General features: G+C 45.5%; 1 protein-coding gene across 1 annotated transcript in view; it reads left to right on the top strand.

The window, feature by feature from the left end:
• WNK3 (WNK lysine deficient protein kinase 3) overlaps positions 1–21,993 on the top strand; it is a 255,126-nt gene extending 233,133 nt beyond the window's left edge. The window contains exons 23-24 of the mRNA XM_082264431.1: positions 4,525–4,727; positions 20,541–21,993. Of these exons, the coding sequence (XP_082120557.1) occupies positions 4,525–4,727; positions 20,541–20,855 (518 nt within the window). The 3' untranslated portion in view covers positions 20,856–21,993. The remainder of the gene's footprint in view (positions 1–4,524; positions 4,728–20,540) is intronic.
• Positions 21,994–22,423: the final 430 nt, after the last annotated feature.

Genomic DNA, 22,423 nt, shown 5'->3' with positions numbered 1-22,423 from the left:
GGCACTGATAGGCGGCACTGATATGCGGCACTGATAGGCACTGATATGTGGCACTGATAGGTAGCACAGATATGCAGCATTGGTGGGCACTGATAGGCGGCACTGCTGGGCACTGATAGGCGGCATTGATGGACACTGATAGGTGGCACTGACGGGCATTGATAGGTGGCACTGACGGGCACTAATGGGCACTGATAGGCGGCACTGGTGGGCACTGATGGGCACTGATGGGCGGCACTGATCGGCACTGACAGGCGGCACTGATGGGCACTAATGGGCACTGATAGGCGGCACTGGTGGGCAATAATGGGCACTGGTGGGCGACACTAAAGGATGGCAGTGATGGGCACTTGTGGGCAGCACTGATAGGGAGGACACTGGTGGGCATCACTGATGGGGAGGGCAATGGGGGGCTCCCTGAGCCCTGATTGCCATCCCTGGTGGCCATAGTGGGCATCCCTGGGGTCATAGTGGGCATCCCTGGGGTCATAGTGGGCATCCCTGGTGGATCTAGTGGCATCCCCCCCCCCGAGGGTCTGCACTGGTAATCAATGATCTGATTACCAGTGCCGACCCCCCCCCCCTGTCAGGGGAGCCGCCGATCGGCGCTCCTTTACTCGTGCCTGTCAGGCACGAACTAAGGAAAGCCGATCAACGGCTGTTCCTATTTACTATGTGACCAGCCGTGATTGGACACGGCTGATCACATGGTAAAGAGCCTCCGTCAGAGGCTCTTTACCGAGATCGGAGATGCAGGGTGTCAGACTGACACCTCGCATCACCGATCGCCGCTCTGCGCGCCCCCGGGGGGCGCCCAGAGCGGAGTTATCCTGCCGCCGTCATATGACGTCCGGTCAGGATAACTCAACCACATTCCCGCCGTCAATCTGTAATAGGGCGGGCGGGAAGTGGTTAAAGCTTGAAAGTTAAGTTGAGAGCTGGCATAAAGCTGTCACAAACTCCAAACAGACTGGCTTCTTATTGCAGAAGAGACATGCAATGTCTCTTCTGCAATAAAATACACCTACCCTCCTGCTTGCTGTCTTCTGTGGCATGTGCAGCTCAGCTTACATCACCGGCATGGTCCCTGTGTGCCAGGATGACTTCACTTCTGTGTAAGTGCATGAGTAAGGTCATCCCACGCCGACCAATGAACATGTCTGAAGACTGGTGCCTAGCAAAAGATTGCAGTGAAAAATGGGGACCATTGAAGCAAATTAAGTTTAGCTCCACTTAAAGCGGAGTTCCACCCAAAAGTGGAACTTCCACTGATCTAACCCCCCCCCCCCTTTCCGGTGATGCATTTGGCACCTTTCAGGGGGGAGGGGGCAACAGGTACCTGTTTTAGACATGTACCCTTTCCCACTTCAGGGAGATGGCGCCCTCTTTTTCCCCCCGCCGCCGGGCCGTATAGAAAGCAAAGCACGCATGCACAGTAAGGAACCGGCTGTGAAGTCAAAAGGCTTCACTGCCGGTTTCCCGAATGGCGACAGCAGCACCTGACACCCGATCCGAAAATCGTCTAGGCCACCGACATCACAGGCTCCCTGGACAGGTGAGTGTCTATATATTAAAAGTCAGAAGCTACAGTATTTTTAGCTGCTGAGTTTTACATTTTTTTTTTTCCCCCAGGCGGAACTCCTCTATAGTAATGCAGGCAACTGTAACCGTTCTTACCAGAGACATGCCTTGAATGTAACTGTTTTGGGAAACCATTAAGTCTGTGGGCTTTGTTCTATTTTTAAATTTATTCTAAAGGCAGAAGGTTTTAATCTTAATGCACTCTATGCATTATTATAAAAAAACCTTCTGGGTGTAGCAGCCAACCCAGCACCCCCTAATACCTACTGGAGCTCATGTCTGTCCAGCGATGTCCACGAGTCCCTCGGCCATCCGGGACTTCCCTTCCTGATTGGCTGAGACACAGCCGTGGCGACATTGGCTCCTGCCCCTGTCATGCAAAGTCAGCCAATCGGAAGAGAGGGGGGGGGGCGGCCCGAACAGCAGCTCCATGTCTAAATGGACACAGGGAGCTGCAGCTCGGCTCAGGTGCCCCCATAGCAAGTCGCTTGCTGTGGGGGCACTCGACAGGAGGGAGGGACCCGAGAAGAGGAGGATCCAGGCTGCTCTGCGAAAAACCAACTGCACAGAGAAGGTAAGTATAACATGTTTGTTTGTTTTTTTTTTGTTTTTTTTTCAATAGACTTTACAATCACTTTAATATAAAAAAACCTTCAGTGTTCAGCAGCCCCCCTAATACTTTCCTGAGCCCATCTTGATCCAGCGATGTGCAAGACTGCCTTGGCTGTCCGGGACTCTCCCTCCTGATTGGCTGAGACACAGCAGCGGCGCCATTTGCTCCCACTGCTGTTAATCAAAGTCAGCCAATCTGGAGAGAGAGTGGGTGGGACCGAACCTTGGCTCCGTATCTAAATGGACACATGGAGCTGCGTTTCGGCTTGGGTGCCCCTATAGCAACCTGCTTGCTGTGGGGGCACTGGACAGGGGGGGAGGAGCCAAGAGAGCCAGCAAGGGACCCGAGAAGAGGATCTGGGCTGCTCTGTGCAAAACCAACTGCACAGAGGAGTTAAGTATAACATGTTTGTTATTTTTAAATAAAAGAGACTTTAGTATCACTTTAACTTTTAAGATGCAAGCTTTCAGGACCTTCCTTATATGCTGAAATAATGGAAGAGACGTAGGAAAGCTTGCATCTTTTAAAAACGTAATTTGTCAATAAAAGGACACGCATACTTTATGTATTGATTGATGGTTAACATGGTACAAGACTCTATTCCTATGATAGATCTTCCAAGTACAATATTTGCTGCTTCAGATCATCACATTTTGTGAATATCAAGTATATATAAATAAGAGTACAGTAGGTTTTTGTGCCAAAACTTCATGTTCTTAAAACTTTGCTGGTCCTGTGCCAAAAGCAATGACTCTAATGTTTAGAACCATGAACATGCAACTTCTGACATTCACAAATAGTGTAACTTGTCCTATATTGTTCATAAGAATGGGACGCATGGGTGTTTTTGGCTACATTTAGTTTTAATTTTTTCTTCTGAAGGTCTAAATAAAGCTGAGTTCCAAGTTTCTTGTCGCTTTAAATAGTTTGCTTGGGCCATAACAATTTCTATTACTAATTAGTATAGTAATATAGAACCCATTGAACAGCACCAATGTACCATCCTCTATGGGAGAACATTATTGATAAACCAGCACAGATAGTAAAAGTGGGACTTTAAAGGTACCAGAATAACTTGAAGTTAAAAATTACTATCAATTTATTAAATATTTAAAATCCAACCACAATATTAAAAACATTCTGACATGAAAATAATTCTTGTGATCATTTTAGACTGCAAGTAGAGGTCTGACATGTTTAACCTGTCGTGGCTTCTTTGGGGAGATTTAACTATGAGAAAAATCCTCTGTATTAATAAAGCATGTGTTCTAAAATAAAAGTTAGACTAGAAAATACCAACATTCGCTTATTTTGTGACAGCCATAGCAGCGTGAATAATGGACTAGCTCACCATATATTGGACCACTTATAGAATAGTATGCACCAAATTATATTCAAATGTTCAGAAGAACATATGTAGAAATTCACAGGTCGTATCAGACCACCCTGACCAGCAGGCACTAGGCGGAATATGGGGGCACCGTAGGAGAGCTAAAGGAAGCTGCCCACCAGATACTTATAACAAATGCATATTTATATTACGAAGTGATTCTGCCACTGTGCGCTGTATCATACTGTAATACATTAGCTACGCACAGTATGTGGTGCTATTCTCCCCAGAATAAAATTGTGTCAGCCTAAATGCTTTTGAGCCATTTAGGTGAAGCCTTGGCCCAAACAAACTATTTAAAGGCTAAGTTCACGTTTCTGCAAAAATTGATTAATGCACATATTTTTGCAGGAGAAAAAGGTACATTATTTCTTGCACAGGAGCCTGCAGAGCATTGCACCCATGATCAGTGGATCATGGGTGCAGTATCAGGCTTCATCTTTAGAAAGCTGGAAGACATGTCAATGGGCGATAAGGGTGCTCAAAAGGAGTCTCGCAGTCCATTGAGAACTACAAGCGGTCTGCCTTAGTGGAAGATTGTATTTGGTAGTTCTTTCTGTGAATGAATGATGCGGCTGTGCAGGCAGGGCCCTGCACAGCTGCTCTATTTTCATATGTGGTAGGGGGTACGGGGGGAGGAACCCCTGCCTGTTGTCGCATGGAAGGGGGATTGGGGGTGTGGGTAGAGGTACTGGAGCATGTTACACATTACACCAGAAATACGCTTTAGGTCTCTTCATAAGGATTAATTGCAGCCTCTGTTAAGGTCTCACACTTCAAGGTAAGTGTGAGTCTTTTGCATGGGGCATGAAACGGGACTAGGAAAAGAGAATTGAAATTGTGCTACTAATATACAGTATGCGTTACTTTAATCGCAGTTTGTAAAGTACTGATAGTGAAAAAGCAGACTGTAGACTGACCTTTTCTATTCACTTTTTAGACCAGCAGTGCACAGAGAGCAATTCTGATGCTGGTCAGCAGTCTGTTACGGAGAAGAAGAGCATGTTCACAGATGAATTGCACAAATTAGTGGATGACTGGGCCAAGGAGAATGCAGGCAATATCCATCAAAAACCCAGTCTGAATCAGATCAAACAGAACCAGAACCGCTCAGAGTCAGAAAGCTGGAATCGGGTTCATGAGGTAAGAAAACAATGGTGCTCTTGCTTGGATTAAGCAGTTTATAGATTATGCGATTTTCACACAGTCAGTGTTGATGGTGGAATTGCTCCTGCAGCGCTATTGTGTTCTGCTGACGGGCAGCCTTCCCCGCTGGCAGAATACAATGATTACTGATAGCGGCTATAGCCACCTGTAAAAAAAAATAAAAATCTGAAGTCTGGTTGTACTGAAGTTGATCAATGGATTGACTTGGGTAAAACCAGCCTGCCCGCAGATGGGTTGAATCTCGGTTGGTCCCTTCTGAACCAGCCGAGATTCGATCCATATATGGGCAACTTTCCCTAAAGGTAATCTACCTAAATCTATATGTCCCAAGAATAGTATATTATCTAATTTATTACCTATTAGTTAAGTGTATCCATTGTTAAAACTTCTCTTAAATAGGAACTTTACTCTTATCTTAAACATTACAACAAGGGCGCCTTTTAGCCCCGTATACGCGAAGGCTGAATGTTGGGAGACTTCGGCCAGTTCAAAATAAAACCGGCCGATATTTAGCCCCTGTGTATGCCACCCTGTCCGACAGAAGCTGACCGTTTGTCTGGTTTCTGTTGGATAAGCATGCTGGAAAACCAGCAGCCAACTGACTCCCGATCAGCATTCTCAGCCAATGGCCGGGAGCGCTGATCAGAGTGTTCTGGCAGGGGGGGCGCCCCCCTTTCCGAACACAACAGCTCAGCAGGGGCGATCGCTGTACTAACTTCGCATAGTTAGTACAGCGGCTCGGACCAGAGCTGACATTTTTTTTTGTGTTGAACAGAAAAATAAATTCCTAGTATGTACCAGGCTTAAAAAAATGTTTATTATTGGCAGTCTACAAACGCATACTTAGAGATAATTGCGGGTTTTTCATTCTTTGCACGCTTTGTTTTTCTTTTCCTCCCTATGCTTCTCACAGTGGCCTTAATCATCTTGATTAAGGGCAGATGAATCCATCTCCCTTTACTTTCTGGAACTCTGGGTTTGCCTCTTGGAACATGTGACCGTGCACATTATCTGAGGGGAGAAAAATGTCTTGCACCCGAGATCTCACAGTGTACCAACGATATTTCCCAGGAAGGCACCGGTGATGTTGCCTTCCCAGGATGCAGGTGTGAGGCCAGAGCCTACTTCACCAGTGCCTCACTCAACCAGGAAATGGAAGACAGTTAATTGTAAGTAAAAGCAAAACATGTTTAGTTAATATAAGATGATTTCAAAATGGCATGCTGCCTTTACAGTATCTCACAAAAGGGAGTACACCCCTCACATTTTTGTAAATATTTTATTACACCTTTTCATGTGACAACACTGAAGAAATGACACTTTGCTACAATGTAAAGTAGTGAGTGTACAGCTTGTATAACAGTGTAAATTTGCTGTCTCCTCAAAATAACTCAACACAGCCATTAATGTCTAAACCGCTGGCAACAAAAGCGAGTACACCCCTAAGTGCAAATGTCCAAATTGGGCCCAATTAGCCATTTACCCTCCCCACTGTCATGCGACTCATTAGTGTTAAAAGGTCTCTGGTGTGAATGGGGAGCAGGTGTATTAAATTTGGTGTTATCGTTCTCACTCTCTTACTGGTCACTGGAAGTTCAACGTGGTAACTCATGGTAAAGAACTCCTAGGATCTAAAAAAAAAAAAAGAATTGTTGCTCTACATAAGGATGACATAGGCCATAAGCCGATTGCCAAGACCTTGAAATTGACCTGCAGCATGGTGGCCAAGATATACAGCAGTTTAACAGGACAGGTTCCACTCAGAACAGACCTCGCCATGGTCGACCAAAGAGGTTGAGTGCATGTGCTCAGCATCCTATCCAGAGGTTGTCTTTGGAAATAGACGTATGAGTGCTGCCAGCATTGCTGCAGAGGTTGAAGGGGTGGGGGGGTCAGCCTGTCAGTGCTCAGACCATACGCCGCACACTTCATCAAATTGGTCTGCATGACGATCGTCCCAAAAGGTAGCCTCTTCTAAGGATGATGCACAAGAAAGCCCTCAACCAGTTTGCTGAAGACAAGCAGACGGAGGATATGGATTACTAGAACCATGTCCTGTGGTCTGATGAGACCAAGAATAAACTTTTTCGGCTCAGATGGTGTCAAGCGTGTTTGGCGGTAACCAGGTGAGGGGTACAAAGACAAGTGTCTTTCCTACAGGCAAGTATGGTGGTGGGAGTATCATGGTCTGGGGCTGCATGAGTGCTGACGGCACTGGGGAGCTACAGTTCATTGAGGGAAATATGAATGCCAACATGTACTGTGATATACTGAAGCAGAGCATGATCGATCCTCTGCCTTCAGAAACTGGGCTTCAGGGCAGTATTCCAACATAACGACCCCAAACACACCTCCAGGACGACCACTTCCTTGCTAAAGTAGCTTTGGGTAAAGCTGATGGACTGGCCAAGTATGTCTCCAGACCTAAACCCTATTGAGCATCTGTGGGGCATCCTCAAATGGAAGGTGGAGGAGTGCAAGGTCTCTAACATCCACCAGCTTCGTGATATCGTAGTGGAGGAGGACTCCAGTGGCAACCTGTGAAGCTCTGGAGAGCTGCATGCTCAGGAGGGTTAAGGCAGTACTGAAAAATAATGGTGGCCACTAAAAAAATGAACCCTTTGGGCCCAATTTGGACACTTTGACATAGGGGTGTACTCATTTTTGTTGCCAGCGGTTTAGACATTAATGGCTGCATTGAGTTATTTTGAGGGGACAGCAAATTTACACTGTTATACAAGTTGTCTACTCACTACTTTACATTGTAGCAGTGTCTCATTTCTTCAGTGTTTTCACATGAAAAGATATAAAATATTTACATTTATTTGTGAGGGGTGTACTCCCTTTTACTTGTGTGAGATACTATAGGTGGAATGGGACAGTGGCAAAGATAAAATGCTGTTTGCCAGCCAAGTATAACCCCTACCACTGCCATATATGTTTCGTTTATTGCTAGTGTCCTGGGAGGATGGATACTTTTTTCTTGCAGGGCTATACTGTAATATGACATTTGGTCACGGAGCTCTGCTTCTGGCATACTCCAGACACTTGTGAATTATTTCTTTATCGTACATCACGGGACACAGAGCAGCCATATTCATTACTATCTGGGTTATACGCCACCTATAGGTGAATGGAAACTGGCAACCAACAAGACAGGAAGTTGCCCTTTATATACCCGCTCACATACAGGAAGTAGCTCCGTTTTTTCGCCAGTGTCTTAGAGGTGATGGTCCCGTTTGGAGAAGCACTCAAGATTTTTTTTTTTTTAAAGAAGAAAAAAAGATTGTGTTATAATCCCAGGTAAGATCTCTGGATCCTAGGGGATTGGTAATCGGATCCATCCGAAAGTGGAAGACTGAAAGGATGGTACCCGAGCCTCGGTAAAGGGAAAAACGAGGTATTGCCTGTAATGCAACCTTCTTTGACGCTGGACCCTGGGATTAGGACCTTTGGTAAGACCAATCACAAAGGTGTTCTGGCAGGGTGCTCTACAGGTCCAAGTGAGTGGCCCCAAAAATGAAAGAGGACCCGGTCCTTGATGGTCGACAAGTGATAGGACCCGCCGTGATGGGGGAAGATTAGATTCTTGTTATAGACAGAATTCTGCAGAGGAAATGGTAAATTCACTTTAAATGATGTTGCACTGTTACCTTCTGATTTAACAGATGCCGGGTGCCATGTTTCATGTCTCCACTAGTGGCACTGTATGTATAAACAAGCATAACTTGGATGCCTTACAGTCTGCTCTTAAAACTTGAAGCTTGCTGTGCAGGAACAGGCACTGACAGGTTCTGTTACCTGATGCATTCACTCTCCTCTGTGGCTCTAGTTCAGAAGCATGGCAAAGTCAGCCTTGCCTTCAGCAGCAGGTGATCGCGTGCAAGTTCTGCTTCTTTTATGTGCACGTAGAGCCGGGAAGGGGCGTGTCCGTGACCTGTTGGCATGCACGTGCACAGTAAGCAGCACAAACTGCGCAACATTTGAGTATTCCCGGCGGCGCAAGCTTCTGTCAGAAGCTGTAGAGGACACAGAGGAGCGGCAGCTGTGTGCGTGAGTCACTGTGTGTGCATGCTTACAGGTTCTGCTACTTTGTGTGCTGTGTGTGATAAGCTATTCAGCTTGGCACAAGTCTTGAGTACACTAAAGGTAGTACCTCAAGTTTTTTTCTTGCATGAAGCAATGTCCTCCCGTAAGAGGAGTGGGAGGGGGGGACAGCAGGAAGTGGGGAACAAGTGTGCCGCGTTAGGATTGGAAGTTCCTAGCCGTGCTTCATCTGTGTTTACCTCCCCTGAGAGGCCAGAGGCGACTGGCCAATCTGAGTCATTACTGTTGTCAGGCATAGTAGCCACATCTAGTGCTTCTGTCTCAGCCTATGTCACTAAGAACGATTTGACACCAAGGACGATAGCTGGCCTTGAGGGTAAAATTGCTGCTATTTCTTCTGTAAACGGAAATGTAACTTGTCCTGTAGATAATGCCCAGGTTTTTAAAGATCCACCTGATAAGAAATCGGAATCTTTGCTAAAAGCTCTCTTTGCTTTTGCAGTGGCGGCTATAGGAGTTTGTCAGTCTTTGAAAGACCGTATTAATGAGTATCCAGGACAGTTTCTTCTCAAGGAGAGTCTGTTGAAGATTTGACAGATCTACCTCGAGCTTTGTGTTTTGCAGTAGATGCTCTTAAGGACTCCATACAGAAATTGTCACAATTTGCTCTTTTGTCAGTTGATATGTGCAGAATCCTGTGGTTTAAAAGCTGGTCTGCTTGATTACCGAGTAAAAAATAAATAAATGGCTGGCTGTTTTTCCCTTTCATGGGGAGCGCCTATTTGGTGACGATCTGGATAAATATATCCAAAAGATTTCGGGGGGTGGGGAAGAGTGCGCTGCTACAAGTTAAAGGGAGAAGTAAACGTCCTCCTTTTAAGGCAGTGGTTCTTAACCTTGTTGGAGGTACTGAACCTCACCAGTTTCATATGGGCATTCACCGAACCCTTCTTAATTGGAAAAATAAAATATGATTTTTTCAAATTCAAAACATAGGTATATATTTAGGTATATATTTATACATAGGTGCACAAAATGAACAAAACCATTAAACAACAAAACCATTAAGAACAAAGAGCAAAACCATTAAAATATGGGGTGTCAGGAGGGCACACACTGGAGTGGGGGGGGGGGGGGTGGGAGGGCATACCATGGGGTGTCAGGAGGGCACACAATGGGGGGGAGGTGTTGGGAGGGCATACCATGGGGTAATAGGAGGGCACACACTGGGGGGGGTTGGGAGGACATACCTTGGGGTGCCAGGAGGGAACACACTGGGGGGAGGTGTTGGGAGGGCATACCATGGGGTATCGGGAGGGCACACACCAGGGAGCATTCACAATGCGTTATTGAGCTAAATGAAAAGGACATGCATTTCCATTTGTCAGCTAACAGCACCTCTATGCTAAGCTGCAGTAACTCAGCAGACTTGGCATAGAGGTGCTTGTAAACTAATCCACCATGTACAGCTAGCTGAGCCTACCTCCAGGAACATTCACTCGGCTCCCTCTGCTCAGCTGCTCACACTTCACTCTTCCAGGCGGGCGCGATCTCCGTGGTCAGGTACATCCCCATCCCGCCCACTCAAGCAGCCTGCAGGAGATAGGCTGGAAACCTGCTGGGGGGGAGGGGGGGGGTACAGGGGGCGGAGCGTCAAGTGTCTATGTGTAATGGCTGTGAGTTGTCCCGACCGCAGCTCTGATTTCCCGGGGTGCGCTCGGCCTCACAATCAGTAATATTTTCTCGGGGGGATCAATTGCCCGTTGACCCCCCCCCCCCCCCCGCGCCGAACCCGCGAGTCTGACTCACCGAACCCCTGGGGTTCGATCGAACCTAGGTTAGGAACCACTGTTTTAAGGTATCTAACACTCGGATTCCCAGTACTTCTAATCCCAGGCAGTTTCGACAGCCTTAGCTGTCTGGATCTAGAGCCAAGCCTTCAGGTCAAGGGCAGAAGAAACCCTGGGCCCAAAGACCTACCAAGCCTAGCTCTAAATCTACCTTGTCGGGTATCGGGAAGGCTGCTACGATTCTTGGAGGCCTGGGTGGAAATGATTCAGGACTACTGGGTTATTTCCACAATCTCGCAGGGGTGCAAGCTAGAATTTTGGGCATTTCCTCACCCTTGGTTTGTAAAGACAAACATACCTGCGCATCCTCTAAAAAGAAGATCCTTCTTTCTGGCGCTGGACCATCCTAGGTCTTAAGCAGTGATTACAGAGGTTTCAGAATTTGGAGAGCGGGAAATCCTTTCTTCCAGTAGTCTGGAAGGTGGTGAATACAGATGCCAGTCTCTCTGGCTGGGGAGCAGTTCTGGAGGAAGCCACTGTCCAAGGGAAATGGTCCTGGTTAGAAAGGAGCTTCCCTGTCAATATCCTGGAAATCCGAGAAGTTTGTTGGGCATTAAGGTACTGGATGCCCAGAGTTCGGGGATACCCCGTCAGGTACAATCCGACAATGCCACAGCTGTAGCCTTTATCAACCATTAGAGGGGCACCAAGAGTCAGTCAGCCCAGAAGGAGGTGGGTCACATCCTATCCTGGGCAGAGAAATTTGTTCCATGCCTGTCAGCGGTTTTCATTCCAGGAATTAGAGAACTGGCAGGCAAGACTCTGAGTTGCCAGCAGATGTTTCCGGGGGGAATGGTCCTTACCTCCTGAGATCTTTTGTATTTGTCAACGCTGGGGGGTCCCGGACATAGGTCTATTGGCATCCAGGTTCAGCAACAAGTTGAAAAAATTTGTGTCCTGGACCAGGGATCCACTCGCAGTTGGAGTGGATGCCTTGGTGACTCCCTGGGAGCAGCTCGCTCTGATCTATGCCTTTCATCCGGTTCAGCTGCTAACACGACTTTTGCGCAGGATTCAGGAAGAGGGGAAACCAGTAATCCTGGTGGCTCCAGCCTGGCCCAGGAGGATTTGGTGTGCACAAATCCTAAGGTTGGAAGTGGGAAGACCTTGGGCTCTCCCATTGCGTCCGGACCTGCTCTCTCAGGGTCCGATATTCCACACTGCTTTACAGTCTCTAAATTTGACGGCTTGGCTATCGAAGCCAGTGAGGCCACCGTTGTGTCCTTGGGATTAAAGTTTGGTTCTGGCAGTTCTACAGAAACAGCCTTTTGAGCCCATTCGGCATATTCCTCTGGTTCTTTTTACCAGAAAGTTAGTCTTTTTGGTTGCAGTAACTTTAGCTAGAAGAGTATCAGAGTTAGAGGCTCTTTCTTCTAAGGAGCCATTTTTGATTTTCCATCAAGATAGGGTGATTTTACATCCACACCCAGGGTTTTTGTCCAAGGTGGTGTCCACTTTTCATTTGAATCAGGACATTATACTGCCTTGCTTTTTTCCAAATCCTCAAACAGCAGAGGACAAGTTGTTACATTCTCTCGATGTAGTACGTGCATTTAAGGTCTATTTGAAGATGTCAGCTCAGATTCGTAAGACCGACCTTTTGTTCGTGCTGCCAGAAGGGCCCAGGAAAGGGCAGGCAGCATCTAGGTCTACAATTTCTCAATGGATTATCCATGCATATGGTTTAAAAGGGAAGTTTCCACCTTTTCCGGTAAAGGCACACTCTACCAGAAGAGTAGGTGCCTCTTGGGCAGTTCGCCATCAAGCTTCTATGGCTCGGATTTGGAGGGCTTTTACTTGATCTTCATTACATACGTTCACTAGATTCTATCAAGTGGATGTGAGGACCCAGGAGGAGTCTGCATTTGGCTGCAATGTGCAGCAGGCAGCTATGTAGATTTTTTTGGTCTAATGGCTGTTTTTTCATATAGTGTCCCCCTCCCCTCGAGTGTATTGCTTTGGGGCATCCTAGATAGTAATGAATATGGCTGCTCTGTGTCCTGTGATGCACGGTAAAGAAAAACTGATTTTTTCCTACAGCTTACCTATAAAATCCTTTTCTTGGAGTACATCGCGGGACACCGTGGTCCCTCCCCTCTTGTCTGGGATGTTTATTGCTTGCTGCAAAACTAAGGTACTTCCTGTATGGGAGCGGTTATATAGAGGGGGAATTCCTGTCTTGTTGGCTGCCAGTGTCCATTCACCTATAGGTGGCATATAACCGAGATTGCAATGAATATGGCTGCTCTGTGTCCTGTGTTGTACTCCAAGAAAAGATTTCACAGGTAAGCTGTAGGAAAATCTTTTTTTTTTTTTTTTTCTCCCTTTAACAACAATCATCTTAGTGGTCCAGGGCAGTGACACACTGCCTCTGGTGTAATCCTGATCCCTGAAGACTCCCTTGGGAGTATGCCCATAGTGGGGGTGAATAATGCTTGCCATGTGACCATTTCACTGGGTTTTGCATTTGGCACTCTTCAGCACTTAGTTACTGTGCTTCTTAGCCATAGAACACAGTCTATGCCTATGACTGTGGTAAGTCTGGGGATTGTCATTGTATGAGAGTGGCACTTGACTTTTCTCTCCAGTTATTCCCTGAAAGGCATGACAAATTTTAGTACTGTGTCACTCTTGGCTGTGTTGTATGTGTACTCACATTACCGTTTCCCACTTTCCAGCAAGAAGCAGTTTCCCACCACTGCTTTCGCGGGTCAAAGGGCTTTCCTCTGTTTGTTCTTGCTGTTGCCTAACAGTGACAGGGTCATCTCCTGCAGTACAACCTTCTCTGCCTCTGCAGTGAATTGTGAGTACTCCAAGTGCTTAGTTGAACCACAATGTGTCAGATCCTAAGCACAAGGTTAGCTGTCTTGTGGGCATTTCCAACTCACAATCCTCTTCCCTATAGTATCTGATGTTGTTAGCTTGGATTGTTTTCTCCTGCTTGAATCTAAACTCTGTTAGGAGTATTCTCTAGCTTCCCTGGGCCCTGCCAGACGTCCTGACTATGCTGTCCTTAGGACCTATTTACCGCTCTGCTTCTCAGTCACTGGCTTTAATGCCATGGCTGCTAAAGCCCAGGTTCTATAGGAAAATGAGCATCTGTGAGTCTGTGATTTCTGTGATGCTCAATGCTATAAATCCACTTCCCACAAGGTCTGCCATCAGACATGGACAGCAAACTTCACTTGGTGTGAGTTTAGGGTCTTTAACCCCAGGGGTAACTTCTTCCTGCAGTTGTACCTGGACAAGGGTTTGGCTCCCAACACCATCAAAGGACAAATCTCTACTTCCATTGGCTGCTTACTCTTTAAAACCTTTGTGCATATGGTCTCTCCCATGTGGTTCCCCCTGTGACTCCATAAGATCTGAATCCAGTTCACTCTGCACTTCAGAAAATGCAGTTTGGACCAATGAGAGGCATTTCTTTCTCTACTATCACCCACAAAGTTGTTTTCTCATTAGTTGTCATCTCTGCGAGGCCAGCATCTGAACTGGTGGTCTTATCTTGCAAAAAAACCTTTTTAGTCTTGCAAAAAAACCTTTTTAGTCTTGCAAAGGTACGAGTTGGTCTTGAGGCCCAGGACTTCCTTCTTGCCAAGGCTAGTCTTTGCCTTTTACTTTAAGGCAACCAGGACCGACCTCAGCGACCAAAACCCCTCCGCCTGTTACCTCCGGGGAAGGGAGGCATTGGTGCAGCCTGTCACCACTTGGTGATGTGCAGCTTCTCCCCTTTCGTGTGTGCATGCGCTGCCCCTGTCACCTGGGGAGGAGGCTGGGGGGTGTTGCTGCAACCTGTCACCTTTCTTCTCTGTGGGTAAGGTGACCACAGAGAGGGAAGGAAGTATTAAAGCTTGGAGAAAGAAAGAGCGGGTGGGAGGATGGCAGTACAGGCTATGCTGGCATTCTCACCTGCTGCTTAGCACCAGTCTGCTGCCCATGGTTTGGGGACCCCTGGTTTAGACTGTGGGAGATCAGCAGGTGCAGTGTCAGGCTCCTGAAGACTCTCAGGATAGCTGTCTGCCCCTACCTCCAATATGGGCAGGCAGTTAATTGAGAGCACGCACCAGTGCCCTCATAATTAATTGAGAACTACAAGCAATCAGCTGCAATGGTTGACAGTACTTGTAGTTTATTCATTCACAGAAAACTGTGAATTAATGACGAGGCCGTGTGGTCAGAGTCCTGCACGGCCCTGCTGGTGTTTTTAAAATTTGACAGTGGGTGCGGGGAGAAGGTTCCCCGTCTGCAATGATATCACGTACTGGACACACAAAAAGCTGTAGTGAGCAGCCATGATGTTCAGGATTCATAGGTCAGCCATGAATAGAACCTGTTTCTCTCCTGGATTTTTCCTGTGAGATCTACAATCAACTGCCGGACTGGGCAACAGGCTGGATAATCTAGATCCAGTAGTCACCCCTGCTGGGTCTGCAATCACACGCCTGGAATCCTCTGAAAGGATGATTCCTCCACGTCTGCGACCGCGCATGAAAAGGCGCTGGTGGATGCATTGATTGTATCTGTGCGTGAGACCCTGAAGATGGAGGATGCAGCTGTGTTTCCTTTCCCTGTCTATTTTGACAGAATTGTCGCTAAAGAGTGGAGACGAACAAAGCGTCACCATGGGGTCCCTTAGTGCTTTACTAGGCGTTACTCCTATGAGGAGTCCCTTCTTAAGAAGTGGACTGTGCCACTGGTGGTGGACCCTCCGGTTTCCAGAATAAACAAAGCAACCATGATTCCATTTGAAGAGTCCTCGGCCTTTAAGGATACGGCTGACTGTCCGGACTTTGGGTGGCAGTGGTCCTTCGGCATGTCTTTTGGCTCAAGTGCTGGTCTGCGTATCAGACTTTGAAAAAGGCCTTTACCGATCTTCCTTTTCAAGGAAATCGCCTGTTTGGCGCTACCCTGGATGGCATCATTAAAGGTCTCACAGCGGGTAAAAGTGCTTTTGTTCTACAGGCTACTAAGGGCAAGGGCTCAAAGCCTTTCAGGAGGATCCAAACAAACCTAGTCTGGCAAGCCAAGATTGGGCTTCTCCAGACCCCGGCATAAGGCTTCTTTAGCATGAAGGTGCGCCCTTACCCATATCAGGGGTGGGTGGACGTCTTTGCTGGTTTCTGTTCCTTCAAGTGTATACAAGAAAAGATCCCCATTGAAGTGGGACTGTGAATGCCACTGCACACTGTATATTATAAATAAAAATAATTTTATTGATGAAAATACAAATATATTAGACAAGCAAAATAAGGAATACAAAAATCACAAACACATACAGGGCATTAAAATATGCATGCATTTGACAGACCATGTACCAGACCACATTGAAGACGCTCAGATGCATATGGTGATCATAGAACCGGAAACGACCCTACGCGTTTCGGGCACAAAGTAAGCCCTTCCTCAGGGGTCAACCAAAGTTCCAGATAAAGAACCTATTATGCCTAGAAAAATAAAGAATTTTAAGTAGATTATACACAAAGTATATATGTATACACAAGTGAAAAGTCATATACTTGTCTTGTAATGCGTGCTTTATGATCAGAACCTACCCTTTGCGTCTAAACAAGGGATTGGACAGGTCTGTCGCTTAAAAACGGTAGATCATACCGTGTGGAGGGATGCCCAGATTCCCACGGGCCCGTTCAGGGCGAAAAATAGTGAGAGGGAAAGAAATGTAGTAGCTGCCCAGGGGGACCGCCAGGGCACCACGATGATCGGAAACGTATGGCTCAGCAGGGACCACTCCCATGGAGGGGTATACTCATATGGTGAACCTAATACAAATGACAAAAATATGTGGAGAGGGAGAAGAAAGAAGAATTTGATAACCAAAATAAGGTTATGCCCCTTAGAATAACCATATACGCATTGTGACCTGGAAAAAATTATTTACCTGTAGTGTATGAAATAAATGAGACGACAGAGGGTCATATATAGTAAAAGGTAATGATAATCCCGTATTGAAAGGGTCACAGGGTATAATTATCTGCGAAAATAAGGAAGTATGGGTAATGATTAGGGAACATAACCTATCCCAATAAATTGAAGAGTAGTGTCGCTATCCGTGCAGTGAAAGTTGGAGCCAAAAGGTAGAAAACGCAGGTCGAGGTGAGGAGAAACTCAGCCCCCGTTCCCCACCAATGGGTGTGTTAAACCACGAAAGTGCGTTTGTGAAGGAAACATGATTAGACGGTGTATGAATGTGTGGGGAATACTGCCTTTCTCTGTTCCTTCAAGGGGAGATTGTCCTGGTTCTGACTTCAGGACGTTTTCAGGGTTTTTACTCAAACCTGTTCACAGTCCCCAGGAAGGAAGGCAAAGTGGGTCTAATCCTGGACCTCAAGGCGCTAAACTGCTTTGTGCGGGTACAGAAGTTCAGAATGGAGTCCATTCGAATGGGGGTGGCATCCCTGCGTCAGGGGGAATTCCCCACCTCTATCGATATCAAGGATGCCTACCTTCACATTCCAATATGTGCCAGTCACCAGCGTTTTTTCTCCGGTTTGCTGTGGGAGAGGAGCGTTATCAGTTTGTGGTGTTACCCTTTGGTCTTGCCTCTGCTCCTCGGTGTTAGCCCCGGTGCTAGCCTTGCTACGCCAATGGGGGATCGCTGTACTGGGCTACTAGGAAGATCTCCTGCGAACGGAGTCTCCCTCTGCTTTGGTGGACAACCTGGAGATCACAATACAGACTCTGTGGGAGTTTGGCTGGATTTTCACTTTTCATAAGTCTGCTCTGGTTCCGTCCACAAAGCTGGACTATCTGGGCCTTACTCTGGACTCAGCCTTAGCCAAAGTGCTCCTTCCTCTGGACAAACTCCACAAATTGCAGGCTGTAATTTGTCTCCTGCTGTCCAGCAGATGGTCGTCCCTCCAGACTTGCATGGGCCTGATGGTGTCTACCTTCGAGGAGGTTCGGTTTGCACAGTTCCATACGAGGTCCCTGCGAAAGGAGATTATGACCAAATGGGTCCCTAGTCTCTGGAATTTCAGATGGATGAGACACAGTGGTTCAGGACTATTCCATCAGGGGTCAGGTTCCTCCTTTCCCTGTCAAGGCTCACTCTACTAGGGCGCTTAGCGCCTCCTGAGCCTTCCATCATCAGGCGTTAGTGATGCAGGTTTGCAAGGCGGCCCCCTGGTCGTCGGTGCACACTTCTACATAGTTTTATAAAGTGGATGTGTTGGCATCTGCGGATGCTTCCTTTGGCTGCAAGGTTTTGCAGGCTGCTGTTTAAGAGGACCTGATTCTCTTTGAGGGTGTATTGTTTTTTTCAGGTGGGCTCAGGTTATTTGGTTGAGCCTCTGTTGGCTAATGTTTAGCCTTGGGAATTTTTTGGTTGTTCCCACCCCTCATGTTTAACACTGCTTTGGGACGTCCCAATGGTTATCAATACTAGGAGCTGTGTCCGTCAATGAAGGAAAGCGAAAATGGGATTTTTGACTTACCGTAAAATCCATTTCTCTGATGTTCATTGACGGACACAGCACCCACCCCTCTGTGAAATTATTATTCTACTAACACTGCTTGTTGTGGCTATAGGAGAGAGAGGGAGTATACCCCCTGGGACCTTCCATGGGTGTAGCCAGAATTTTTTTCTGCCTAGTGTCCTACTCCTGTAGGGGGCAGTATAATGGTTATGAATACCAGGAGCTGTGCCCGTCAATATCAGAGAAATGGATTTTACAGTAAGTCAAAAATCAATTTTTTTGAATGGGGAATGCCATACTGAACTAATCAAGTCATACATGAACAGGCTAGCACCTACAGAAGGGAAGATAGCTGTCAGATATCCCCTAGGGGACAAGTATTTCTGAGCTACCCTGTGTTTAGTATCCCTGGACATGAAATTCAATGCTGAACAATAATCTACCAGTTTCAAGAATGCAACCAGTACATATTGGGAGATATGAATAGTGGTATAAAACTGTGTATAAGGTGGGGCCATTATACTGTTATAATCCCAGGACAGCCCATGGACATTCCTTCAACGTTTTATTGATCAGGGGCCTCTGCCAACACCCCTTTAATCCCAGAGAAAAAGGGAGATGCCAAGACAGTTGTGAGTTCTTTACTATCAAATCAGGAACATCTGTCAAGTTTGAGAACCAATAACACCTGGCTCATCGACTGAACTCTAACACTCATTGATTGCAAGTATCCTTCCTCTTCAATTCTATCTTATTTCTCTGTTGCTGAATTATGTCTTTATTTCTTTGAAACCCCTTTTTCTGTAAGTATTGTATTTGCACCATTTTTAAACTTTTTATTATTAAAACCTTAATTTGAAAAGTGTTAACCCTGTCCCTAAGCTCCTAATGCAAGCTAAAAAAAAAATAAACCTGTCTCTTAAAGCAGGGCTTGACAAATTTGCCTGAAATCTGGGAGCCAGCTAAAAAAGTTAGGAGCCAGTTTTGTTTTTTTTTTTTTTTTTTTAAACTAACAACCAAGCTTTATTTAATAAAACGGATACTAAATTTACACATAAATACGACTAGAACCCCACTCTCCTCTATAGCGCAATTGGATGGAAACAGACTGTCTGTCTCTTTCCATCCGATGCCATCTGATCCGATCACCGCTCCATAGAGGAAAATGAAGGGTCCGATCAGGTCTGTCTGAAAAACTGACAGGTGGACTCGATCAGACAGCCCGTGTGAAAGGGGCCTTCGGCTGTGGCACGGCGATGAGGCAAAAAAAAAAAAAAAAAAAGAATAAATATATATATATATATATATATATATATATATATAACATTCTTTTTTTTTTTTCAATTCTTATTAAAAAAAAAAATGATATATGTGTGTATATATTATATATATATATATTATATATATATATATATATATATATATATATATATATATATATATATATATATATATATATATATAAAAAAAGAATGTTTTATTTTTTTTTTTTTTTTAATAATTAAAAAAAAAAGTAAAAATGTATTTATTTTTTTTAAATTTAAAAAATAAATTAATAATAACCACACTCCCTCTCCACTTACCTTTAAGCAAAGGTAACTGGACAGAGAGATGAAGCCTGCAAAAACTTCCCATCTCCTTCCAAAGAGCAGGTGAGAAGGAAGGCATTGAGAACATGCATTACTCCCGGCCACCACAAGAGGGCGCCAGTTCCCCTAGCCTCTCAGCTAACAGAAGAAGGCCTAAAAGCCGGGGCCTCAATTTATGGACGGCGTGGAAGTCCGTGCACTCGGGAAAGAAGGTGGGGGCGCAAAAGGGACAGGACACCTCCTGCAGGGCCCCCCAGGCGCCAGGTCGCTAATTCTAGTCGCAAATGCGACCTGGCGCCCGGGGTTTGTCGAGGCCTGTCTTAAAGAGTGATACTGAACAATAAATCTCTGAATACACCTGTCTGTGGTGACAGTGTGTGTTAGACGTTTATTTTTAAATCATAATTGTAATGCAAAATTAGTGGAAGTTCTGACTCTTCAGTAAAAGTCAGTGGTTACAGGTAAAGAGGTAATTACTTAATTAGCCCAGTGGCAATCACTCCCAGGCTGCTGGCACCTAGATTGGGTCCTGCAAGCTGGAAAATCTTTGTTCCGGGTGCAGCTGAGAGTAGTCCTGTGAGATTAGCTGGTCCTTTGTCAAGAGTTAGTGAGGAGGTCAGGGATCTGATACCCGTGATCGTTACCTATTTGCTGTCACAGGAAGGAGGGATCAGGCAAAGAGGGGGGTGCATGCTGAGCATTTTACATGTTACATCTGTATTTAGGGTGTAACATGTTCAGAAAGGTGAACGTATCTAACTTGTTAGTATAGAGTGAATGAACAAAACTGTATTTTATTTGCCTTGAGGTTGTTTTTTACTGCAATTTTTTCTTATTTTGTTAGCATTTACTATTTTTTTTTTTTCCTAGAATTCATCACCTGCCCCTGGCTTCACATCGACCTGGATGCCCACGATATCTCAGATTCACGGGACTGTTCCTGCTGCTATTTCTCCATCTCTTGTACTCCCCAACTTTCCCACAGGAGGAATTCAATCATACCCCGTACCACACACCTGCCAGTTCAATGCAATAGGCAGCGCTGGCTACTCAGTACAGTGGCCCAATCAGACACCAGGCCTTCCTGCACAGCATCTTGCAGCATTCCAACCTGGAATTGGGATGCAAGCATTTCCCTCTGCTACAACCCAGAAAGCTGCTACAATACCATCATCCCCCAAATGAATCCCACAAAAGACTTTGGACTGTTCTCGGGGATTCATACCACCATGCACCCATGCGCCCTTGGTTTAGTGGTTTTTAGCCTACCTGATTAAGGAATGGCTGTGAAGCAGAGGGGGCTATGCTGTAATTTTCTCCTCTGTCTTGGGGATGTTTTCCTTTTTTTTTCTTTCCTTCCAGTAAGTGCTGTGTTGTGTGAATTGGATTTATAAGTAGCCAATCGGCTACATCTAGTCACTCTACAATGTTGTTCACTTTTTACATTTGTTGTGGATGAAAAAATTCCTGGTGCCATACTGGTTTATGAATGTTTTCCAGCCTACAACAGAAGCTGCAGCCAATCCCGTTATTGGGTGAAATGTTAAGGGGGATAATTCACGTGACTGCATTCTCCAAACAGCACCCCGGCCTTTTGTACAGGATTGCATACAGCACAACCGTATCCTGTCTTTTTACTGGAAAATTTCATTATAGCTTCACAGTCTTTTATTCCTGTGTTTTGGTAATTGGTGCAAACAAGGTTTCCCCAGACACCTATCTTCTGTTCTTCGTCATTTTGTAAGATGGAAAGTTTGCTGATGGTACACTATTATGCCTTTTATTTGTTGCTTTCTTTTTTTTTTTTTTTTTTCCACAAAGAGAACATGACTCAATTGTGGACTGTTCTAAAGCAGTGATATATTTTCACCAGCTAAAAGAAAAATGTGAATGGTTTATGCTGTTGTACGACTTTGTTAGTGACCTCTTCCACATCGGCTAAAAAAAAAAAACAAAAAAAACTGGCTGTTATATGCTTTATTTTTTTCATTGCCTTTTCACCAGTGACTTGGGTTTTCTGTCCCTTAATGGGGGCTGTTTGATTTGATCAGCTCTTGTAAGGCCTTGCTTTGTTGTACAATTTTTACGACTTCTCCAGCTTGCATGTGCTACCCCCAGTACCTGTAAAACAAAGAGGCCTTTTAGTTTCTGTCTTTAGCACAACTGCTGCTTCTGCTTTGCCTGCAGACTTCTTGCTGTGCCTTTGGGGGATATTTTTGCCATCTCTGAATAAATAACCTGTCAGATTGTCTCTTTCTGTGCTTAGACACAGTGTATGGTCTAAGGCAATTTTAGTTTAGCCCATTGTAGTTAAGTTTTATACTTGAATCCCCCCCCCCCTGTTTTGACCCTTTCCTCTTGTATTTTTAAATGAGGGCTATTTTCAATACACAAACAATTCTATTACACAGAATGTCAACTCTTATGAAACCTGTCTTTACTTTATTTGTTTTTGCAAAGCGACTCTGGCGCTAAAATATCTGCCCAATAAATGGTTGCCTGCGAAGAAGACATGGGATGCTCAACTCTCCTGTTGCCAACTGGCTAAAGAACCTTAAAGTAGAATTAGGCCTGAACCTAACTAGTCTTAAACATGTCTCCTTCGCACTCCTAAAAAAAGATGTATATACTTATTCTCAGTCCAGTCACATGATCACCTTTGTCAGCAAACAACGGCCACAGGGGAGAGTAGACAGCATGCTCAACAGTGGCTGGGAGCGGTCACTTTACCCTTAGGCTCCGATTTCCCAGCA

This window comes from Pelophylax lessonae, assembly GCF_965119305.1.
Source record: "Pelophylax lessonae genome assembly, chromosome: 7".
Classification (NCBI taxonomy): Eukaryota; Metazoa; Chordata; class Amphibia; order Anura; family Ranidae; genus Pelophylax; species Pelophylax lessonae.
This window is presented reverse-complemented; position numbering and strand designations above follow the sequence as displayed.